The 22,243-nt window shown below is 44.8% G+C and overlaps 1 protein-coding gene across 1 annotated transcript in view; it reads right to left on the bottom strand.

Annotated features, from left to right (window-relative positions):
- Positions 1-282: 282 nt before the first annotated feature.
- The window catches only part of LOC119433378 (transcription elongation factor SPT5-like), a 164,698-nt gene continuing 142,737 nt past the window's right edge, over positions 283-22,243 (bottom strand). Inside the window, 9 exon segments of the mRNA XM_049659186.1 lie at positions 283-643; positions 1,733-1,831; positions 6,174-6,286; positions 8,426-8,569; positions 10,134-10,412; positions 11,657-11,793; positions 13,967-14,072; positions 16,695-16,896; positions 20,352-20,477. Of these exon segments, the coding sequence (XP_049515143.1) occupies positions 500-643; positions 1,733-1,831; positions 6,174-6,286; positions 8,426-8,569; positions 10,134-10,412; positions 11,657-11,793; positions 13,967-14,072; positions 16,695-16,896; positions 20,352-20,477 (1,350 nt within the window). The 3' untranslated portion in view covers positions 283-499.

The raw sequence follows: 22,243 nt of genomic DNA, 5'->3' as shown, positions 1-22,243 counted from the left end.
TATTCTGGACAGCCAGCTAGATGCTAAAGGCTTTGCATGGCATCGATTTCCACAGTGCATGGAATCTGCATATTTTGTTTCTTTGCCATATGGGGAGGGTAAAGCTGAGTATGAAGACGTGGTCTTCTGCCGATATTGTACCGATGATGACACCATTCCGAGCATTTAACGGCTGCCAAAGTAAAACACTGTTTTTTAAGCTCACGTGTTAAAACATTCGTAATCGATTCAGCAATCCCACTACTGAAATATCCCTAGTAAATAAACACGCAGAGCCACGACTAACCAGAGTAAACACGTTTTATTCACTTCACAGTGGCAAAAAACCGGTCTCTAATTGTCGTCACAACTTCCCAATGCATTGAAAAAAAAAAAAAAAAACCTGAAAAACAGAGACTTGTGAGGTGAGAATCTGCACGAACTTGAAAGGCAAAGAAAAGAAAAAGATGTGGGGAACATATTGAACAAAAGTATGGCGGGTTGATGAGGAAAGCAGTCTTTAGCTTTCGTGGATCTTGCAGAAGTGCCGTAGCGGCTGCATCGTTATTTTGCCACTGCTGAATATTTTAACCACACCTTCTCGCATGTCGATGCTGAGTAGCTCCCCGGTCTCCTCGCGATCCTCTCCCATCAGCACTTTCACCTGGGACGGAGAAGATGCAAAGTTTTTCAAGACCGGATTCAACGATGCCAAAGTACAGGTGGGACATAACAAGTTAGAGGGCCATTAAAAAGATACACTAAATCAGTCTTGACAAATTGAGTATACCCTTTTTGAAACACTATTTTTGTTAATTTCGCAGCAAGAGGTTATAGAGAACTTCCATATTTTTAATTTCACGTCAAAATTCCAGCGTATGTAGAATAGCAAGTACCCCTCTGGCATACAACTTGGGCTACCACAAGACGGCAACACAGTTAACATCCCAATTTCTTTTTCACATGCATATCCAGCAATCTTGCCCCACCCCAACACGTTTAAAAGCTTTCGAGAAAAAAATTCATTTTTCATAAAACAACGCGACATTCGTAACATCGTAGAACGAGCCCAAGTTTGTAAACTTCAAGAAAATTTGGGAAAGTTGGCAGGTATGCAAGAAGCCCGTGATCGAGTTTGTACCACAGAGTTTCCTACAATAATTACAACAGGGAACTCTGGCACTGCGATCGTTCAGCCACCGTGGGAATGATGGGTAGTACATGGATTTGTCTGATCTTCGTGCTTGTGGATTCAGACGTTCTTGGGGCTTTGTTAATGCGCTTTGTCTGCCTTCAGTACCCTAAATTTCAGAACAACCTATACTTTTCTAAGTGCAGAAGACTCTGCAAACACGCACAATCGCTACTAATTGCAGCGGCTCAGCATGTCGAGGTGGCCAAATCGAAACCCGCCAGGAGTCTCAATGCGCTGACTAGCCCGTGAGAAATTCATAAGGGCATTCTATGCTGCTTGTCAATGCACGCTTCTGTGGCATAACGGTTTCAATGTCGGCCTTCTGTACTAGAGGTCCTGTGTTCGAATTATAACCATGTAATATTACGTTATGTTGTTGAACAATTATAATAATGGTTATTTATTTATTTATTTATTACACAGCACATTTTACACAGGCACAAGCGCCATAGTTGTAATAATCGTATGAAACTCTATGGTTTTCACAACTTGGAAAATATGTGTTGGTCCTTGAAGGTTTTATCTTAAACACCAAGCATGAACTGCTCAGAATGTCACCTTGTCTCCACGAAGAGATGGTGGCACAGGCTCGAGATGTTCGCTCGGAATGCTGACAACTCTGTCCTCTTTGAGCAGGAAAACCGAGCACATGCCACCCTACAAAAAAAGAGGGGCGAAACGTCACTCAGCAAGGCACCAACAAAAGGAATTTGCTGAGTAAGAACTATGGTTGTGCAAGAGTTATTTCCAAGACCACATAAAGTATGAATCAAGTGACAATGCCAGAAGCGAATCGAATTGAGTATCGAATGCATTTCAAATTTTTTAAAGTAATGAACAGCTGTATTCACCACTAATATAAAACGATGTTCACTTCTCACACAGATGACTTCCGTTAATTTTATCCCGACCGAAGGTCCTGGCCAGCACTCATGCATTTCTATGGGCCCATACATTTGTTCTAAAATTCTAAAGTTGGCCTTCGTCAAATAATTCGAACTTGGCTGCTCATCACACACACAGCCCGACCCCAATGGTAACTGCAGCGACAACTGCAGTAGTGATTGCAATAGCAGCAGCATCGGTCTTGGCAGCGCTTAGGGAACAGGGAATGTACTGAATACACCTAAGATCCCGTTGAAAACGCCCATTTTCGTCCTGCCCTAGGAACATTTTCAAGCAATAACTGTAGCTCTCAATGCCTGATTACAGGATTTACCCATTTCTAACACACACTTCTTTATTTCTTTTTCAAGAAAATTAGGCCAAATATAGCCTGTGTAGTGCAATCAGATACAAAACCAAAACCACCTTCACGGCGACCGTATGCTTTACTGCATGACAGTGGTGTATTGTGGCAAAGCTGACATTAAAAATCCGAGAGAGAGAACAGAGTGCTGAACAGAGCACTCTGTTCTGTCTTCTGTCCCCTCTGGTGGCCTTGCGCTGTGTTCAGAGCACTCTGTTCTGTCTTCTGTCCCCTCTGGTGGCCTTGCGCTGTGTTCAGAGCACTCTGTTCTGTCTTCTGTCCCCTCTGGTGGGCCTTGCGCTGTTAACCTACCTTGAAGCATGTTTTACCAACAAGCCAAATCTTACACACTTCTTAATTTCTAAAGTCAGCTTCACCACTCGGAATTGGCTTGTTGGTAAAACATGCTTCAAGGTAGGTTAACAGCGCAAGGCCACCAGAGGGGACAGAAGAGAGAACAGAGTGCTGAACACAGCGCAAGGCCACCAGAGAGGACAGAAGACAGAACAGAGTGCTCTGAACACAGTGCAAGGCCACCAGAGGGGACAGAAAACAGAACAGAGTGCTCTGTTCAGCACTCTGTTCTCTCTTCTGTCCCCTCTGGTGGCCTTGCACTGTTAACCTACCTTGAAGCATGTTTTACCAACAAGCCCAATCTTAGACCCTTCTTAATTTCATTTCTCGTACAACGGGCCCTTTTCAATGTCAGCGCTCTGTTCTCTCTTCTGTCCCCTCTGGTGGCTTTGCACTGTTAACCTACCTTGACTTTAGAAAACTGGCCGCCATTGTGCAACACATATCTTTGGGTGCACGTGAAATTTCTACTTCGTTTAGGAGCTTTAATGTAATCTCTACATTAGTTTTCTACTCGGAAAACGTAAAAATAGCGCGCATTTGATTTGGGGGTGTGATAAACTCTGGCAAATACTGCCAAATGTTGACATTTTTATGTGGTGTTTTGACATTTTTATGCACCTTGTTTAATTTGACCCACCAGATAATTCAATCGAATTCGTCGGTCCCGTCAGGGTCAAATTATTGGAAGTCAACTGTACAATCACAACAATCACGAATTGAACTTGACAATATTTGTTTCGTTATTTGAAAGTTTTGAATATTTGCACACCCCTACAAAGAACCCTTGCCAAAAGCCTGACAGGTGCAGGTGATTAGTGAAGAGGAAGCGTTAGCTAGGAACTCCAACCTAAATACATGGAAACAAAGAAATCGTTTTGCGCAGTGTACACAGCACCGAATTTGATGAGGTTTATTGTATTTAAATGAAAATCTCGAATCTACTGACTGTAGGAAGCACATTTTTTTATGCTATCAATTTTTTTTAAATTATTGGTAATAGTAAATATGAAAAAACAACTCAAGTATCAATTACAACTTCAAGCTTCAATTTGTCAGGATTGATGACACACTTCCACTACTTTTTTCCCACACTTTATTATCGAGCTCTCTATCTGCACCGCCGAACACTCTGCGCAGAGTGCCGTCATGCTCCGTCCAGCAAATACAGACTACCTCTCCAGCACCCTACACAACAATTGGGTCATCTCTCGGTGATCCCCATAACTACTAGGAGGTTTATTGGTTTATTGGGCCAATTTTTGTAAATACATGAGCTCCTATATCGAAATTCTTGATTCCTAAAGTTAGTAGAATTCAACTTCTCTTAAATTCAAGGAATTTGATTGAGACCGGTCCAGTGGTTGTCTCGGGAGAGCATTTCTGTGCTTCACAAGTACTTTAACAGGGAAAATGGAGTTGCCCCAACCATAGCCTCCTATATATTCTATGCCTGCCGGATTATCGGCGATCCCATTGATAGCGGCCGTCATCGGAACTATGGCGGTGGAGCCACTTACATAGGGTTGTCGCGTGCGAGCTTTTTATGTTTTTGGTGCTCATAGGTGACAAAAATTACGTAAAAGTAAATAAAAATTTTGTAAATACTTATATATCTTAGTGTTGTAATAACAAAGCAATATAAAGCGGTCGTCGTCAAAACTTGTGATGGGCACGCCACTTACGTATGGGTCTAAGGCGCGCTTTTTGAAAGTTTTTGAAAGTAAACTTCATTTCCGATGATATCGCTGCAAGAAAAAACTTAGGGAAAGCAGCGAAACATTCACAGCGATGTTTCCAATTCTGCGGCTTCCAAAAAAGAAATCGTCTGCTACCACCGCAACTGCCGATTCAAACCTTTATTATGACAAGAGTGTGAACAACTTTCGTCGTCTGTTACTGCTATCATGCGGCAGTTGCGACATCCCCATGACGAGGTTTGCCGCTCCCTTCAATATGCTGACTCTTACCTTACGTAGGTGGCGCCGCCATAGACGACGGCCTTTTCGCGCTCATCCGGCAGGCATAAATTATATAGGAGGCTATGCCCCAACTTAAGACTTCCTCTCGCAATGGGGACGAATTACAACAAATGATTAAGGACCTTAATCGAGAAAGTGTTAAGAGTGGGGCTGAAGATGAATATGCAGAAGACAAAGATAATGTTCAATAGCCTGGTCAGCGAAGAAGAGTTCAGGATCGCCAGCCAGCCTCTAGAGTCTGTAAAGGAGTACATTTATCTAGGTCAATTACTCACATTGGACACTGATCATGAGAAGGAAATTTACAGAACAATAAAATTGGGTTGGAGTACATAAGGCAGGCATTGCCAAATCCTAACTGAGAGCTTACCACTGTCATTCAAAAGAAAAGTGTGCAATCATTGCATTCTACCGGTGCTAACATAGGGGGCAGAAACTTGGAGGTTAACAAAGAAGCTCGAGAACAAGTTAAGGACCGCACAAAGAGCGATGGAACTAAACATGTTAGGCCTAACATTAAGAGACAGGAAGAGAGCGGTGTGGATCAGATGAGCAAACGGGAATAACCAATATTCTAGCTTGACATTCAGAGAAAAAATTGTCAGGCCCTTCTCCTATCGGAAAAATGGGGGTAAGCGAAGCTTGTCCTGGGTGCCCCTTGTGTTTGACGGTCATGTTTCTTGTGAGTAACTTGATTGTGACCAAGGGAAGGTCAGGTGATCTGTTGGCAGTGCGCTGCAGTTTCAGCGGCTCGCACCATAGGATAGGCCTGTCGACAACGCATCCTTTTACGGGCGGTCTCCCGTAGGCACTCAGTGAGAGCTGCCTGTTGTTCGGGAGTACGCACAATACGCTGCCGTCCCATCGGTATTCTAAGACTGATACTGAACGGAAACGAAGCGGGTGCAGCGCGCACGAAACCCTTTTCGTCCCTTTTCCCTCCCCAGCAGAAGTGCAAACGGCTCTGATTGGCTGCGCAAATGGTGTGTGCGTGCGCCTATGCAGCTGGCACCGTGCCTCATGACTCACGCTCCAGCGCTGGCGAGCTGCCGCTGGAGCCAGAGTTTCAGCCTTACATCACAGGTGCAGGCTAGCGTATATAAGCTTTGCTTGAAAAAATGGAGTTGGGTAGGCCATGTAATGCGTAGGACGGATAACCGGCGGACCATTAGAGTTACAGAATGGGTACCAAGAGAAGGGAAGCGCAGTCGAGGACTGCAGAAAACTAGGTGGGGTGATTTGCAGGCACAAGTTGGAATCCACTAGCGCAAGACAGGGAGGGGTAATTGGAGAACACAGAGAGAGGCTTTCGTCCTGCAGTCGACATAAATATAGGCCGATGATGATGAAGGCTTCCTCTTACAACTCTCAAGTGGCAGTGAATGCGGCAAGGAGAGAAACAGAGACAACGTACCGAGATCCCCCGGATGACGCCCGTCTGGCCGATGAGCCCCTCGCCCTCGTGTGTGTCCTTGATGCGCACCTCCAGGTCCACGGACTGCCACTCCACGGAGAGCTGCTCTATGCCTGCAGATGTTTGTGGCATCGCTCAGACACAAGTCAACGGCCCCTGTGCATCACTGCAACAGGAGACGCTGCAGGGGCCTCGTCCGCAGACTAGAGATCAGAGCAGAAGCCTAGCTCAGGTGTAAACGAGACCCATGAAGACATTATACATAATATTTCATATATATAGCAGGTAATGCTACAAAGGTAAAACAGACTTGTCCCCCACTACTCACATTTGAGGCAAAGAAATGGTGTGCCACTAATGAAAAAGAGATATAGGAATGTGTGATGTAGTTCAATGTAACATTAAGTCTCACACTTTTCTTTAGTCAAATATGATGTAATTATTACACGGAAGGCGTCAAAGATTCGAGACTATTTATCGCTGGTTGAGTGAACTGACACATTTGTGCGACCAGAAGCCATGGCGCATTTGTTGTGCTCGCGGCCAGAACATAGTACTATGTCGCATACTTGAAGCAGAAAAGTTTACAAATAATGCATGATTTGACATTCCGACGTAAGCTTATGACCCGAAGTTGAAATATGTGAAATAATTATTTTGTAGAAAGCGTCACAGATAAAAAGAAAACAGCACTGCAAAACATGCAGAGCAAGACTTCTATGACTGCATTAGAATTGCATAACTTCTGCAGCATTTGCCTGCGAAGTATGAAACGCAGTACAGACAGTTTTAGTGTTTCTGTACACATATTACTGTTTACGAAATACCAAGTTATGGCACACACAAATGCAAGAAGCTGCATCGGTGGAGCCATCTCATGGCACTGAGTTTAACCAGAATGAACAGAGATGTTACTAAAATGACCACATGTATTCCGATTATCAGCTGGTGTAAAGAGTTGTCAGCTACATAGTCGTTAAAATGCAGTTTGTTTTCCAGTTGTGCGCCAGCCAAGCCAAGTCGTCAGCCAAACACGTGAGTGCGTAAAAAATGTGCCGTTTCAAGTTGCTCTCTCTCTGTGTCAAGGTTTTAGCTATACCAGAATACATACTTCGAACTGCCCAGCAAACAAATATTCGTTTTGCTGTAACCAATACATCTTACATCTTGTACTATCAGTTAAGTTTCAGCGGTAGGTTACTCGCTGGAATTAAAACATGGCCACTAAAATTTCAGGTTTAGTTGGCTATATACAAAAATTCGTAATATCCATGTGTATTATATACAAAGGTTCTGCTGTAAAAAGGTATAATGTAACAACAATGCGCATACTGAATACACATTACACACATTTATTTAATTCAGAACCACTGTTCAAGTACCGCTTCTCCCTTTCTGATGTCGCTGCCATCGTACTAAAGCTTAGTTACTTCACTGGCCCGCTCCCAAAGATGGTCATGCTTGGTGCCGTCCATGCCGTTAGATATTCCAGCAGCTATAGAACATTTAGCAACGGTATCGACTGACATTGAACCCTTAGTATTTAAGACCAAATTTTACAGTGACACTTCCTTTGCGAACCCTGCCAGACATTTGCTGACCGTGGCTTGCCAAATAGAGCATGTGCATGCGAGAACAGCTGTGTGCAAAAGCATGTAGGCACGCGCTGCTTTACGTTAAGCCGAAGAAGTCAGAATGAAATGGCTGAATAAAAGTCGACCTCACCACTGCCTTTCACGTCGTACTTGTCTTGGCTGTACACATCTTTTTAACATTCTTCCTTCAACAAACATAAAGCATTGCCTTCGTCCTTGCGATGTCCCTCTGCTGACGTCTCAGTGCATTTGCACGAACTGCTGTTTGCATGTTGACATAGCTTGCAAACAGTGTAGTGCATAAACATAAACATTGCATGAGATTACACATTGTATAGGATGACAATAAAAACAATTGTTCACATTGCATTTGGTTTTATAGTATTTAATTAACCTCTTCACGAAAGCTTCATATCACATATATTACAACATGCGCATTGGATCTACACTTCCTTCTTTTTTATGAAACCTCGTCCTTTTTTTTTTTTTCAAATTTTTGATCTTGGAAGTGGAGGATGCAAGTCTTCCACGAGTAAATACGATATGTTTTTTTGTATACAGGGGCACCTGGTTAACTTTGAGTCTGCTCTAAGCTCCTCCCCCTTTGTCCTTGAAGGTACACTAAACCTCTTGTTCAGCAACGACAGGCTCACTTACCAGCACCCGGTGTCTGGGGGTTGAACGGCGACGGAGCACCCGGTGTTGTGGGGCTGTAGCCCCCGTACGTGGATGGGGAAGGCGTGCCCGCCTGGAATGTGACTGGACTAGGCGTGGTGACATAACCGGTGGGGCTCGGAGATGCTGAAAAATGTGGCATAAAGAGCGTGGTATACGCTTCTGAACGCAGTAGTGCAGCCAAGACAACCACAAGAGCATGACAAAAAAAAAAAAAAAATGTGTGCTATGGAGCTGTAGACATGCTCTTTTGGTGTTTGCGTCGCCTAATACTGATAATGATGCACGCCTACACTATTGAGACAGTTGAGAGAATGGCAATATCTGTTTTAAGTACAGAATTGTGGATCTGTAAACTTCGTACTGTGATTTTTAGGTAACCTCAAGATTTTCAGCAATTTTTGGAAAAACTAGGAGCCCTAAATCAAATTTCTTGTCAAATGTAGCAAGCAGTCCATAGAATTCAGCTTTAATCCCACAAAGCACATGCCCTTTTCTGTATGCTAAATCTGATACCTCTAAATTTCGATTTAGGTGCTGTAGACTTAACACAAAGCCCGTACTAATGTTTTCAATATGCTGGAGGGAGATTTTATTAGTGGATGGCTTGTGAAACCAATAACTAAACAACTACAATAATAAATTTTTACTCAATTTTCCTTTTCTCTCTTTTCTGTATTAATGCACTGTGCATGGTAAGAAATCAGTGTGAACAAGTTTTAATTTTCGCTTATGTGGAATGGTGCTTGGGCTTTGCAGGGATAAATGCAACCAATTTCATTCAGATCAATTCAGTGGTTGTTCAATAAGAACACTCCTGCATTTCACATTTATTTGAATAAGGAAATCAGTCGGCTCTGAGCTACAGCTTTCTCTAAGACGCGCCTGCACACTTGCGCTGTAACTACTTCTGCACATGTGAACACTACTTCGCGCCGCAGAGATAAGCTGGCCGAGCTCCCTAAGGGATGTTGCTTTCCCCAAGTTTGCCACGACCACCATCTCACCACCTTTGAGACTGGTAAGAGTATGTAGCCCCACGCAATCTCGGAAGGCATGGCTTGCTCAGATTTTGATTCTAATAATAAGTTGGATGATACGATATTCAGGTGATACGCTTTATTTTCCGGTTCCCGTGAAGATCGTATCAACGAGGTTCCACTGTATATAAACTAAAATAAACTGTAGAAGACAAGCAAGGAAACATATAAAAGGGCCTCTCATAGGCACCATGGGTTGCAGCTCAGAGTACAAGAATCACTAGAGAACTTTAGAATTACTGTCTTACAGGAGCTGCGAGTAGCTCCTGTAAGACTGCGCAAGAATGATGGGTGGTAGCAGCACATGAATTTGCCTAACGGTTGGCCTTATAGTTCCAAACGGCTTTTGTAACATTTCAAAATAATTTTTGACTAAATATTACGTTATAAATGCCACAGTTTATGGCGATTATGCATGTGCACAGCCTCTTATTGCCTTCCGCGTTCTAGAACGAAATAGGATTGCATTTCTTTTTAAGCAGTAAAGGCAGATAAAGCACAGTAAACAAAGCCACAAGACCGTCTGAAGCCACAAGCATGAAGATGAGACAAATCCATGTACTAACCATCATTCCCATGGTAGCTGTCACAGAGTCAAGAGCTTTCTCCAGGTAATTTCCACAGGGAATTCTATGGGTTGCGGTACTCACATTGGTAGGCTGTAGGTGAGGGTGAGTAGCTGTGGTCGGACCCATACATGCCAGGTGTCTGGGGCGTATACGGGCCCTGGGGGGTCTCGGGTGCCTGGTATCCGGGCGTTGCCGGCTGGTACGAAGGGGACGGCGACCCCTCGTCCAACGTGTAGTCGTCAAGCTCCGTCCGCGCTGGCGTGTTGGATGCCGTCGGATCCCAGGCGCCGTGCACGGGCGTCCGGCTGCCGTCGTGCAGGGGTGTCTGACCGCCGCCAAAGTGCGGCGTCCGGCTGCCCGCTGAATGCGCAACGATGCACACAAACAGACGATGCGGTCAGAACCAATTCAACGAATAGCAGTGCGGGGGTGTTACTAGTCCAGCACGTAGTGGTCAATGCCACATCCAATTCAGTCGTCACGCCTAACAATTGTACAAGCCACGATGACGAACACCTCATAATCACAGGCAATAAACAACCACGTAAAGCCAACACACAATGAAGCCAAGGAAAGCAAAGAGGAAATCAACTGTATTTTTTTTATTGAGATCTAAAAATAATACGGAAGCGGAAAATCAAAATTGATGAAAAGAAAATCCGTACGGTGACAGGATGCGTCCTCCCATGCAGTCGCAATCCAGCTTGCCACCTGCCCCAGCGACATGCGTTTTATGTGAACAGATGGTCACACTGGCCAAATCCTCACATCTAAGCCAACCCATGACTTTTGTCTCCTGCTTTTTTTTTCTTTTTTAGCAAAGTGTCAGCTTAGAATCGAATAAATACGGTACATCATCATCAGCCTATTTTATGTCCACTGCAGGATGAATGCGATCTCCAATCTGAAGTCCCCCACTATGGCATGCCTCATAGTCAGATCGTGCTTTTTGGCATGTAAAACCCCAGAATTTAACTTTGACTAATTCTATCCCTGCAGATTTACTCTCTTGCCACTCGCCCTAATCCTCAGCTGTCTTCGACTGTGTTTCCTTTCTCTTGGCACCTTTTTTTTGTTACTCCTAACACCTGCCTTACATGACCTGCCCCACTTCATTTCTTTCTGCCATTCTCAACTAGAATATCAGCTACCCCCCTTACTTGTCCGTACTGACCTCTCATCTCTTAAAGAAGTACCAACCCATGTTTTCAAAGTTATAGAAGCTCTGCCACTCTCTTCTTGCATGTAAAGATATCACAGTTAACAAGTATGAAGGTTTGGACACAATTCTTTAAGATATCTCAGTTTCATACTACAGCTGGTCCCGAAACCTGGCACCATCGGCATTATCGAGACGCGATGACATGCAGCATAATTTGCCGACATCAAGTGGCAATAAGGCTAGGCATGACAATGTTGCTTATTAAGAAGTAAACGAGTGCTGCGTGCGTTCCTTCTCACTACACTAGCGTGTTGCAGCCGCATCAATCGCAGGAATGGAACAACGCAGCGTATCATGGCGTCATGATGCTTTCTTTTAAGTTTGCACTTGTCCCCCAGTTTGCCTTTGACAAGGGCATTCCGAAAGAAATCTGCGCACATACCTTCGTAAAGGGGCGTCTGTGAGCCGTACATGGGTGTCCGGGAGCCACTCTGGTACATGGGAGTCTGGCTGCCGCTGCCATACATGGGTGTCCTGTTGTATGTCGAAACTCCTCCGCCACCACCTTTGCTCGCACTCCTGCAGAAAAAGAAAAGACAAACACCAGAGTCCATTGTATATACAGCCGCCAACGTGCAAAAGAGGATTCTAAGAACACTACCCGGCAGACAGAAAAACGAAAAGAAGAAAAAAGGTGCCCCGACGTCAATGCAGATGACGACAGCAAGTGAGCTTGCGTAACGATAATAAACTTTTGACTAGTTACCGTATAAACCGGAATATAAGTCGAGATTTTTTCATTAAAAAATCAAGCTAAAGTCACCCCTCGTCTTATATAGCGGTGTTTAGCCGAATGTGAGTCGTCGTCTGGCAACATGTGGTGTGTGTGTTTGTCAAAGCCTCGTAAGGCCGTATCCAAAGCCAATACCGGTCATTCCTCCATGATTTTTTTTATCGTTGCCGTGTTCTTTGTGTGCTTTTGCGTCCGACCTGTCCCAACATTTCTGTTTGGATCAACGCTTCGTGCGATTTGTTTGATTTTTTTATTTTTTGCCTGTTGAAGAATGAGTGGCGGCACGCGCAGGCAGTTTTCAGCAGCATTTAAGATAACAGTTATTGACTTTGCTGAAACGAACGGCAACATGGCCGCTCAGCCGCTCGACGTCGTGTTGAACAAGCCGTTCAAGGACCGGGTGCGGCTGGAGTACCAAGAGTGGATGTCCGGCGACAACTTGAAGACGCCGACGGGACGCCTGCAGAGACCTCCGCTTGGAACCGTCTGCGGCTGGGTGCTCTCCGCCTGGCGTTCTTTGCCAGACGTGATGGTGCAGAATGCATTTAAGAAATGCTGCATTAGTAACTCTCTCGACGGTACTGAAGACGACGCACTGTGGGAGGAGGCCAGCAACAAGCGGTCGTCTTCTGAGGATAGCGACACTTCCGATGAATGAGACGGCGGCTCCGATGGCGGGTGAGCGGTGCCGTTCGAGAATAAATGTATATCGGTGATTTTCGGTCGTTTCATTTTTTTTCTTCTTTTTTTCATCTAAACTTAGGGGGTCGACCTATATTCCCACTCGACCTATAATCCGGTTTATACGGTACGTGCAATCATTTAAAGCACTCGCGACTGGCATGACAAGTAAAAATGAACAAGGACTTTCCTTGTTCCGAAATTCCGGTCGATCAAGATAACGGATTGAGTGCCTCAGAATCAGAAAAACTAAGCACTAGAATTGACCGCTGCCAAGAAAATTATATTGTTAGTTACTTTCTGAGCTAGCCTTGCAATCAACATGCTTCAAAGTGGTGCATGATTGAATCAGACAAAAAAATAATAATAATAGCACTCTACATGACAACATATTAACCTCTTCAGTCCTGAATTATGATGAAAATGTTGCACAATTTTATCCCAAGGCACTGCAGACTTCATTGGGAGAAAGTCAAGGTGGTATGATTAACCTTTCTGCATTTTCTAACAAGTCCCCATAATTCTATTCTAATTACATCTAGATTTACTGGACAGCCATTCATGTCGTGTTTATGCATAAAAAGAACTGAATCACTCTCTTTAAGCACATGCTGGCTGCATGCGTTACACGAAAGAAGCAATAAACAATTGTTTTGGCATTGCTGAGGAGTGCAGCATGTCGAACATCCCGTGAGACATAATACAAGTTAATTCTGCCCTAATTAATTTGAAAAATCGATAATTCGGACTCATCTTTGGTCCCGGCAGGTGTATGCATTAATTAATGTAATCAAACTGTCGTTAATTCGGCCGTACATATATGGCCGCACACCGGTTAATTCCGACAATTCTCGGACCTCGACGAGCGCGGAGCGCCACAAATGTGCAACGCAAAAGAGCAAGAGAGGCGCTAGCATTCAACCGAAATGAAGTGGTGGAGTTCGCATCGCCATAGTTCACCTCTATAATTCGACATTCTGTCAATTCAGGCATTCTTTCCGGCCCCTTTAAATAAAGTGGCCTTCTATAAAGTAGTTCAGCATAACACTACTCAGCACATTGATGTGAAGTAAGGCTTAATACACAGCAGGCTTGATTTACACAAATCTCAATGAACAGAACTGGCAAAAACAAGTTGCCTATGGAAATGCATACGCCGTGACTGCAGAGGTTAAGCACTGTAAATTCGAAGCAGAGAGCTACTGCACAGAACATCAAAATATCACTGCCGCCTGCAGGCACATGTGACAAGGTGAAAGAAGGCCTTTCAACACTCACCCAACAACTGCAATACGGGACCGATCCACAGAAATGGTTTGGCACTTGGTGTGGAGCTCCACTCTGGCCGTCGTCTCTGTGGCATCTTTGACAATGCCAATGTGTCCTGAAGATGAAAAGCCAACAGCTTTTTGCACCGGGCCACAGCATACCTTGCAAATTGCAGTCTATAACGGCATCCTAATTACTAAGATATCAGTCCCAGTTACACCTCGATAGGACTTAAAGTGTTCCATCAGTGGAGGGGGGGGCCTCATAGGTTGGCGAACAGTACAGCGCAAACATGCACACATTGCTCATATATACAGGGTGTTTCAGCGAACACTTTCCAAATTTATTTAAGGTTGCCTGTGGCAGATAGCCCAATTCTAGTTAATGAGCTGGTCTACTCGAAGAGGCGGACATTGCTTGCAGAAAAAATTGAAATGCATATTCGACTAATCAGCAAAAATTCACTAATCAAGTTTTTACCTAATTACCTGATGGCCCATATTGCAATTTACAAATTGTAGCCGTGGAGTTCTGAAGGCGGATCCATTTGGAATTACTTTTTAGGATGACACCAGTTTCGAGATATTAATTCCTGAACTTTGCGGAGAAATGCATTGGCGTTCCAGTTAGTTTCTTAAGAAAAAGGCCCCTTTCTGCATTGAAGCACAAACTTAACTGGAATGTCAATGCATTTTTCCGCAAAGTTCAGAAATTAATATCTCGAAACTAGTGTCAACCTGAGAATTAATTTCAAGTGGATCCGGATCGCCTTGCGAACTCCACGGCTACAATTTGTAAATTGCAATAGGTGCCATCAGGTAATTAGTTAAAAACTTAATTAGTGCATTTTTGCTAATCATTCGATTATGCATTTCAATTTCTTGTGCAAGTAATGTCCGCCTCTTTGAGTAGACCAGGTCATGAACTAGAATTGGGCTATCTGCCACAGGCAAGCTTAAATAAATTTTGAAAGTGTTCGCTGAAACACCCTGCATATGCCACAGTGCTACAGTTTGCCTGGTGAGAGGGGGGCGGGCCCTTCTTTAAAAAGTGGGGGGGTGCAGGGAAACCAAAACTACATATGTGGCATTTGCAACCGCCTACCCTCAGAGCCAGCCTAGTCAGCGTAATGGCCATTGCTATCACAAGATAGCAACAGAAAAAGTTCTGTCATAGCATGATGATGCATCACTTTCAGTTTTTGCTTACGGAAGCTCATAAATAACATAAGTTATTTTACATGCTAAGCCAATGGCGACAAGTTGTGCCACATATTTTGGCATTCTGGAGAATTGCATGCATCTCAGGATGAACTAGCAAAGTCTTCAGTCCAGGCATGGGTTACCATCCATTTACAATTATTGCGAGCCGTCTGCTAAATGCAGAATATCAAAGAGTCAATGGACCTTTTGAAAGAGGGTATGTCGTGGTTCATAAACAGCTTCAAAGACAGCTTAAGAACTTAGGTTGCCACTATTGTTGTACGCAGAAACTCCTTTAGTTTTTCACTGCACAACACCAGAATCTGCATCCGAAAATAGCTTTATCTTTTAACAGTGTCCTTGAGGTGAACCAGACTTCAGCTGCTCCAGCTCAGAGGTTACGTGCTAGCGATGACAAATGGGGTAGCAAACGAAGCTAAAATACAGGCTGCTCAAGTTCATCGCACACGGTGGCAAGCATGCTGACCTTTAAAGCAGATACAAATTTATTTAATTTTTTACTCGTGTACGGGCCACACCCAGGAAATTCAGAGGCCTAAATTTATTTTTAAAAAGTGCACCCCTTACACAGCAATACAGTTTATGCTCATTACAACGGACCCGCATGCAATAGACTTTCGGATATAACGGACCATATCTCAACCTTAGTTTGCTCTACTTATTTTATTAATGCAACGAAGTTCCCTTTTAACGGACCGCACCACAAAGGACTATCGGCTACAGTGGACGAAATTAGCGGCAAGTTTTAAAAATAGGGCGTGTAAAGCGTACTTTTGCCGTGTCGACACGGGCTGACAACAGACTTGCGAGGGTCAGCCGACGATCGCGGCCTCAATCTCGCGCGGACACGAGGAAGGAAGGTGGGGCGGATGAGCGAATCTCTTTCATGCACGAGGCACAAGGGGGGGGGGGGTCAGGAGTTCTACTCCAGCGGCTTCTGCTTATGGCGCGGCTGCGCAGGTGCCGTATCTTGAAAGTGATCTTATCTTGAGAGGACAAAGTGCACTCGGTGCCCGTAGCTTCGTATGCTCTGTGCTTTCGGCGTTTCGTTCGCATTAAGCGAGAGACCGCACGAAAGTCAATTCACTTGCTGCTGCTGCTACGCTTGCTGACTGCAGCGTTTTGACTGCGAGTTTCCGCGATCATTAAGCGAGATGTGTCCATGTTTACCTGTGCGCGCATGACACTCAGCTTGTTAATTTAGTTCACACCTTTATATGGCCGATAAAACTACTATCCTTACTTCGTACAGCTGTCTACTAAGTTGTCATTGCAATCGATGCTTCACCTTTCGAGCGAAACTGCAACTTTCTTTTTTATTATTTATTTACTTTGGACGTTTGTCACTCACTCTTTGCAAGAACGTTGTTAGACATCGCGACCAAAGTTTCGGAGGTGAGGCGCTTCGGATATTATGGACTTCAGATAAAATGGACATTTTTTGGCAGACTATGAGGGTCTGTTGTAACGAGAGTCGACTATATATGGTGCTGTGCTCAACAATGCCAACTTACCCTTGTAGGGTCCCTGGGTGATCTTGATGGTCTGGCCAATGAGCTCGCTGTCTCGGCGGCCTCCACGACCTCTGCCACCGCCACCGCCAAAGCCCCCGCCGCGACCGCCGCCCCCACCCCCACCCCCGCCCGAGGGGTGCATGGGACTTGAGATGCGGGGGGAGAGGGGCGTGTAGCCGCCCATAGTGGGGCCCGTCGACTGCTGCAGGGTTCAAAAGCACGATGTATAGCTGGGTGTACAGGGCCATGCTAAAATAGTGGCACATAATCTCCCGAGACCAAGTGTCTATCCTAGTGTGGACATTAGGTTTCATCTTATTTGAGAAGTGAACCATAAGCGCTAATGAAAAAAAAAAAACATTCACCTTGGACTTGAAGGCAGATGCATGTGCCACCATAATCAACAACTTATTTACGTCGTTGCCATCGGCTTTTGAGAACATAGATATTACATTGTGTGAGACCATTGTATCCTCACCGACGAAGAAAAGTTTCCGTCACGTACATGATCTAAAGACACGAGATTGTACATGAGGATGAATAATGAACACAATAGCGATTCAGTTACTTTTATCCATGTGTAAACTAAACATATTTACTTCAACAAACTTGAGAGATGGTCACTTTGTCTACGTACATTGACATGCCACTGTGAGCACATAGCCATGCCATTTGATCAAACAATGGATCTTCCAGGTTTGTGAGATACTGATTTACAACAGGAACTGACCACAAACACCATTCTGTCGCTACTCTTTTCACGGGTCTCCAGAGGATAGGGCCATGTATATGAAGGTGAAATATCTGCTAAATTCCAAACAACCTGAAATCGCATGGTCTCATTATTGTCCCAGTGTAGCGCCCTTGAAGAAGTAGAAACACTAGCAGGAAGAGAAAGAACAAACAAATAGTCAGACTTTTCTGCGCAAGCTTGTGCTCAGAAAGCAAAACAGCAGTAAAGCGACAATAGAGGTAAGCACGATCTGAGGTTGTCGAATCTAATCACACGGCGCACATCAGTTCAACATCCAAGCGTGTCACCACACACACCCAGAGCAATCGCCGGTACCAATGCATATTCGAGATCATGCAACCACACGATTCGCCACATTCTTCAATGTGCAGCGCAAGCATGGTACATGAGCATTTTCACATTCATTCTTTATCGAAATGCGATTACCGCGTGGGAATCAAACCCATGCTGAAATAGCCACTGAGCACCCGCAGCTGGTTCAGAAACGTGAACTCAGCTAAAGGCGAGGAATGGGACAAAGACTGTGCAGCGTGTGTCACTGTCTATTAGGTGTGCCTGTACTGTTTGCATCTAAAGATGCTTAACATACGAACCCAAATGTTACTGCTCTCGCCAAAAGAGACAAAGCCATTGAGCTGTAGCTTGTGGGGTCTCACATGTGCTCTTGGGACAAAGGAACAACCACACAGTAGTGCAAGAAATCAAAAGGGCACGTATTGCACCTTTCATACACTAATGCCTGCTAGCCGAATTACTACCCACAGAACATGCTGATGGGCGCGTGACAAATAGAGGAAGTCCGACTCACCACGACCGGATAGCGAGCGAATGTTTGCTCCCATGCGGGACACCAACGCCTAATGGGATGCACCGGGATGGACGAACATGATCGTTCAAATGCAATACTGTTCACGTGTACAGTCATGCAAACATCCTTCTCTCGCGAAGGTCCCTCACGAAAACAAAGCCCCGGAGGGACTAAATTGTCTGCAGGGCCTCTTGTGAGGACAACGTTGAGACAGCCTGCCCTACCCTGTCATCGCTGCCGTCGTCGCTGTCGCTATCTGATGCAAGCATGTTTGCGATGATCGCCTCATCGGTTAAAAGCACTTCGTTTCCAAATCTATAGCAGTGCACTTTCTTTTCACCAGCAACATCGTGCTTTGCCGATAGTTAGTGGGCGGATCAGCCATCTTCCGTTTTGGCGGCGAGCCAAACAAGACTGAGAAACCATATGGCCCGGAATGACTTCATGCAACCAACAAAGACAAACACAAGTGCCTTAATCTGTCGTCAGAACTACGCAGAATGACTGGCCAGTGAGCAACCTAGGTATGGCTCCCGCAGGTAGCCAGAGTTGGGCTTCTGTTTGCCATGTTCCGGAGCGCTCCTATGCCATTCGCCAAGCGCAGTCACGTGGAACTAGGAATTTCTGCAAAGAAGCCAGCCTACCGCGACGGCGTTCCTCCTTTTGGCCTCGTCAATTACAGCGCCATCGCCATCAGCGCAGCACAGTTTGTTGTGTCTGACAAACGCAGCAGCTTTTGCATGGATGCATTATTTTTCTGTGTGCAGCTCTATACGAGTTTTCATTTCGCCATGTATTAGCTAACGTGGGGCAAGCTATGACAATCGAAACAAGTGCGAACGAGACCAAACAAAGCAAACCAAACAAGAGCGCACGAGAGCTGACACGAGCAGACGATAGCACGAAATGAGCGTTCCGGCTGATACCACATTCAAGTATGCATCCAGCAGTCGGGTGGGTCTGCATGACACCAGTTTACCACGCGGAAGTCACTGAAGCGGCCGTTCTCATTGGTCTCCGCTGTTTGTGGATCGTGTCTTTCATCCCCCGCTCCGCGTTCGTTCTTTCAACTTTCGCTGTGCTCGTTCGCTCGGTTACGCCAACGCTCAACGCAGGAACTGGCGCCTAAGAGCTGCACTCTAAAAAAGTTGCAATAAATAAGATTGACGAGAGAATGGCCTTGATCGTAGCCCCTGTGCTAACGAGAGGTGTCTTCACTGCACAAACTTGGGTTGCAAGATGGTGGACCTATGTGTAACTCTGGCTCCCGCACACAGTAACGCTTTCTGGAAGCATCGCCCAGCGCTACCAGCGCTATCAGCGCCGTTGGCAAGATCCTCCATTCGTGCTTCGTAGGGTGGCACAGCATAAAGCTATGAGCACAGCCCATTCATGCTTGGAGGGGTGGAAAAGCAACGGGAGAGGCAGCGTGCAGTGGCTCGAATTTTTTTTTTTTTCTTTTCAAGGATTTCGCATTCCATTCCCTTTCGGCACAGACAATCAGTAGCCAGACTTCATCGTTATAACCAATAATGCAGCAAGGGGGCATTGTAGTAAGCGGGTTATTTCACCATAGAAAACATACAAAAGTTGACGGCGCAGTAGCTTCTCATTGTTATAACCGATACATTGGTAAAACCGGTATCGTTATAAGTGGGTTGGACTGTACTGGAATAAGAAACTGGGTGCACGCCAGCACTGTCACACGGGATGGGCGGGCGAGTATTGCGGTGAAGCTGTCAATGCGGGCGGCTACTGTTCTCGATCACACGCACCTCTGAGATCCAGCGGCCAGAAAATGTATTATACGATTGCAGTTCGGCGATGCACTGAACGTTGTTGCCAAATGATCGTGTTTTCCAGGAATGTATGAGCAGTTAAAAAATAAGCATAGCTCAACTGGGTCATTTTTTGTGTTCTTGATCCCAAACGTTGGCGCCGGGATATTGTACATAACAGGATTGTAACAACAAGCTTCTACTGTACTGCGTTGGATGTGACTTCGAAACAGGCTGCTTATGCCTTAGTTTCTTTTGACAAAGGCTGTTACCTCCAGTGCACTTTGTTAACACCGACCCCAGGCAGGAACACTCACCCGGGTGCTGCCTGCAAGCAGGAGATGCCTCGTCTTGCAGACGAAGATGCCGCCGTTCTCGAGCATCATCCGAGAGTGGAGGAAGGCAAAGTTGCGGAAGATGTGCTTCACATCCCCTTGTCGGCCCTGAGCAGAATGCGAGGATCACACAGCCTGCCACCACAAAATTTCTCACGGGCAGTGTTACCATTTTGGCAATTCTGTCACAAGATTAACAACTGTTCTGTCTACTTAACGGAAAATTTTTTTTGTTAAGCAAACGGCAACTTTTTTTTTTGGTGATATGACAGAACAATTTGGCGACTCTTTAGCGACCTTGAAATCAAGAAGCTGCTTCGAAAATGGCTTTCTAGATTGCACTTTAATATTCAAAACCTGCGAGTAGGCGGATAAAATTGACCATGCGGTGCGTGGGCTCTGTGACCTTCCTGAAACGGCCATGGTCTCCACTAACGGGACCCGTTATGATAGGAATGGTGGATGTTTGCAAGCACAGCAATAAATTAAGTTACCGGAACCTATTGCAATAAGCTTTCTGGGGAATAGTTGAACAATAGGACAGATTAACTTTAGGAAGGCCTGGATATCAGAGCAGCTCGGCTTGTTCCCGCAAATTTGAATGCACGGCTTCATATTCTCACAGCTTTTGTACAAATCAATGCTACAAGATGGATAAAGGGCTGCCAGCACAGCATTCAATCCATATAAAAGTCCTGCAATAGTCATCGTGTTAAAAACATGACCAAGCGTGTTTTGCTGAACTGACTTCTTCTTTTACAAGCTCCAAACAATAGAAAATTTTAGCCAAGTGCGTTATCGTGCTAGGAATTGCGCTTAGCCGTGTTCCTTTAAACCGTCCTTGATTTGCAACATTACGTCACAATTTGAAGGTAAACCCAGATTTTTAGCTGTTTTGATTGTTGTTCTTAAAGTGATTTAGTTAAGTAAGAGCCCTCTATATCCTGCTATTAAATTCAGTGTTTATTCTGCACCTACATGGACGCTAGATGAATGTGAAACATATTGGATGATGCTTTACACCATGTTAGCCTACATGATTGTGTTCCAAGACACCTACAATATTTAAAATTAAACCGACAGTTTTAGCAACAATTATAGCGATAATTCAGCAACTCGTTAGTCTATATTTACCGACAAAAAATAAATGGCAACACTGTTCACAAGTACCCAGAGGAAGAAACAGCACTGCAGCGCTGTAGTCAGTAGAGTTACTGTACACCCGTGAGCAAAAATATACGGACCACAGGCAAAAAATTTTCGTTTATTCATTTTCATTTATTTTCAAGAGTGCACTCTTGGAAAGTTCGCAATGCTAAGTTTCAACTGCAGTCCTCAATTTCGACTTACATTCACGAGCGGATAAGAAAATCGGCTTTATCGTGGACTCCCTGGTCCGTACACTCTTGCTCAGGAGAGTACACATTCCTAAACAAAGCAGTGATAAGAAGACATCCGCCATCTTGTACACAAAATGAATCATGGCTGAGGGACAAAGCCATACACTTTGCTGCTAATCTAAGCACATATGATCACCAGTTGTTGTCGGTACTTCTTTTTTTACAACAGACTGAAATATAAATATCTTGCGCTGATACAGCCTCGATAAAGCCTAATACAGGTTACTTTGCCAAATCAAAGTGCAGAAGTGCCATCTGTCAAAACATGTGCCAATCAACAAAAATGCTGGCAACGTCGCTGACACTTAAGTTCCCACACACAAGCTCGCTGTGACGTTGCTGATTTCGACAGTGTCTACTGGACCCCAGTTGACTGGTTGTCAGTACAGGGTTTACTATTGCATTCTAGAAAAACAGAAGGCTCAACCTAGTTAGCTTCAAGACCTTTTCTTGCCTTGATGTCACATCAAATTA

Source organism: Dermacentor silvarum, chromosome 11 (genome assembly GCF_013339745.2).
Source record: "Dermacentor silvarum isolate Dsil-2018 chromosome 11, BIME_Dsil_1.4, whole genome shotgun sequence".
NCBI lineage: Eukaryota > Metazoa > Arthropoda > Arachnida > Ixodida > Ixodidae > Dermacentor > Dermacentor silvarum.
Note: the sequence above shows the minus strand (reverse complement) of the source record. Positions and strands in the feature narration are given on the sequence as shown.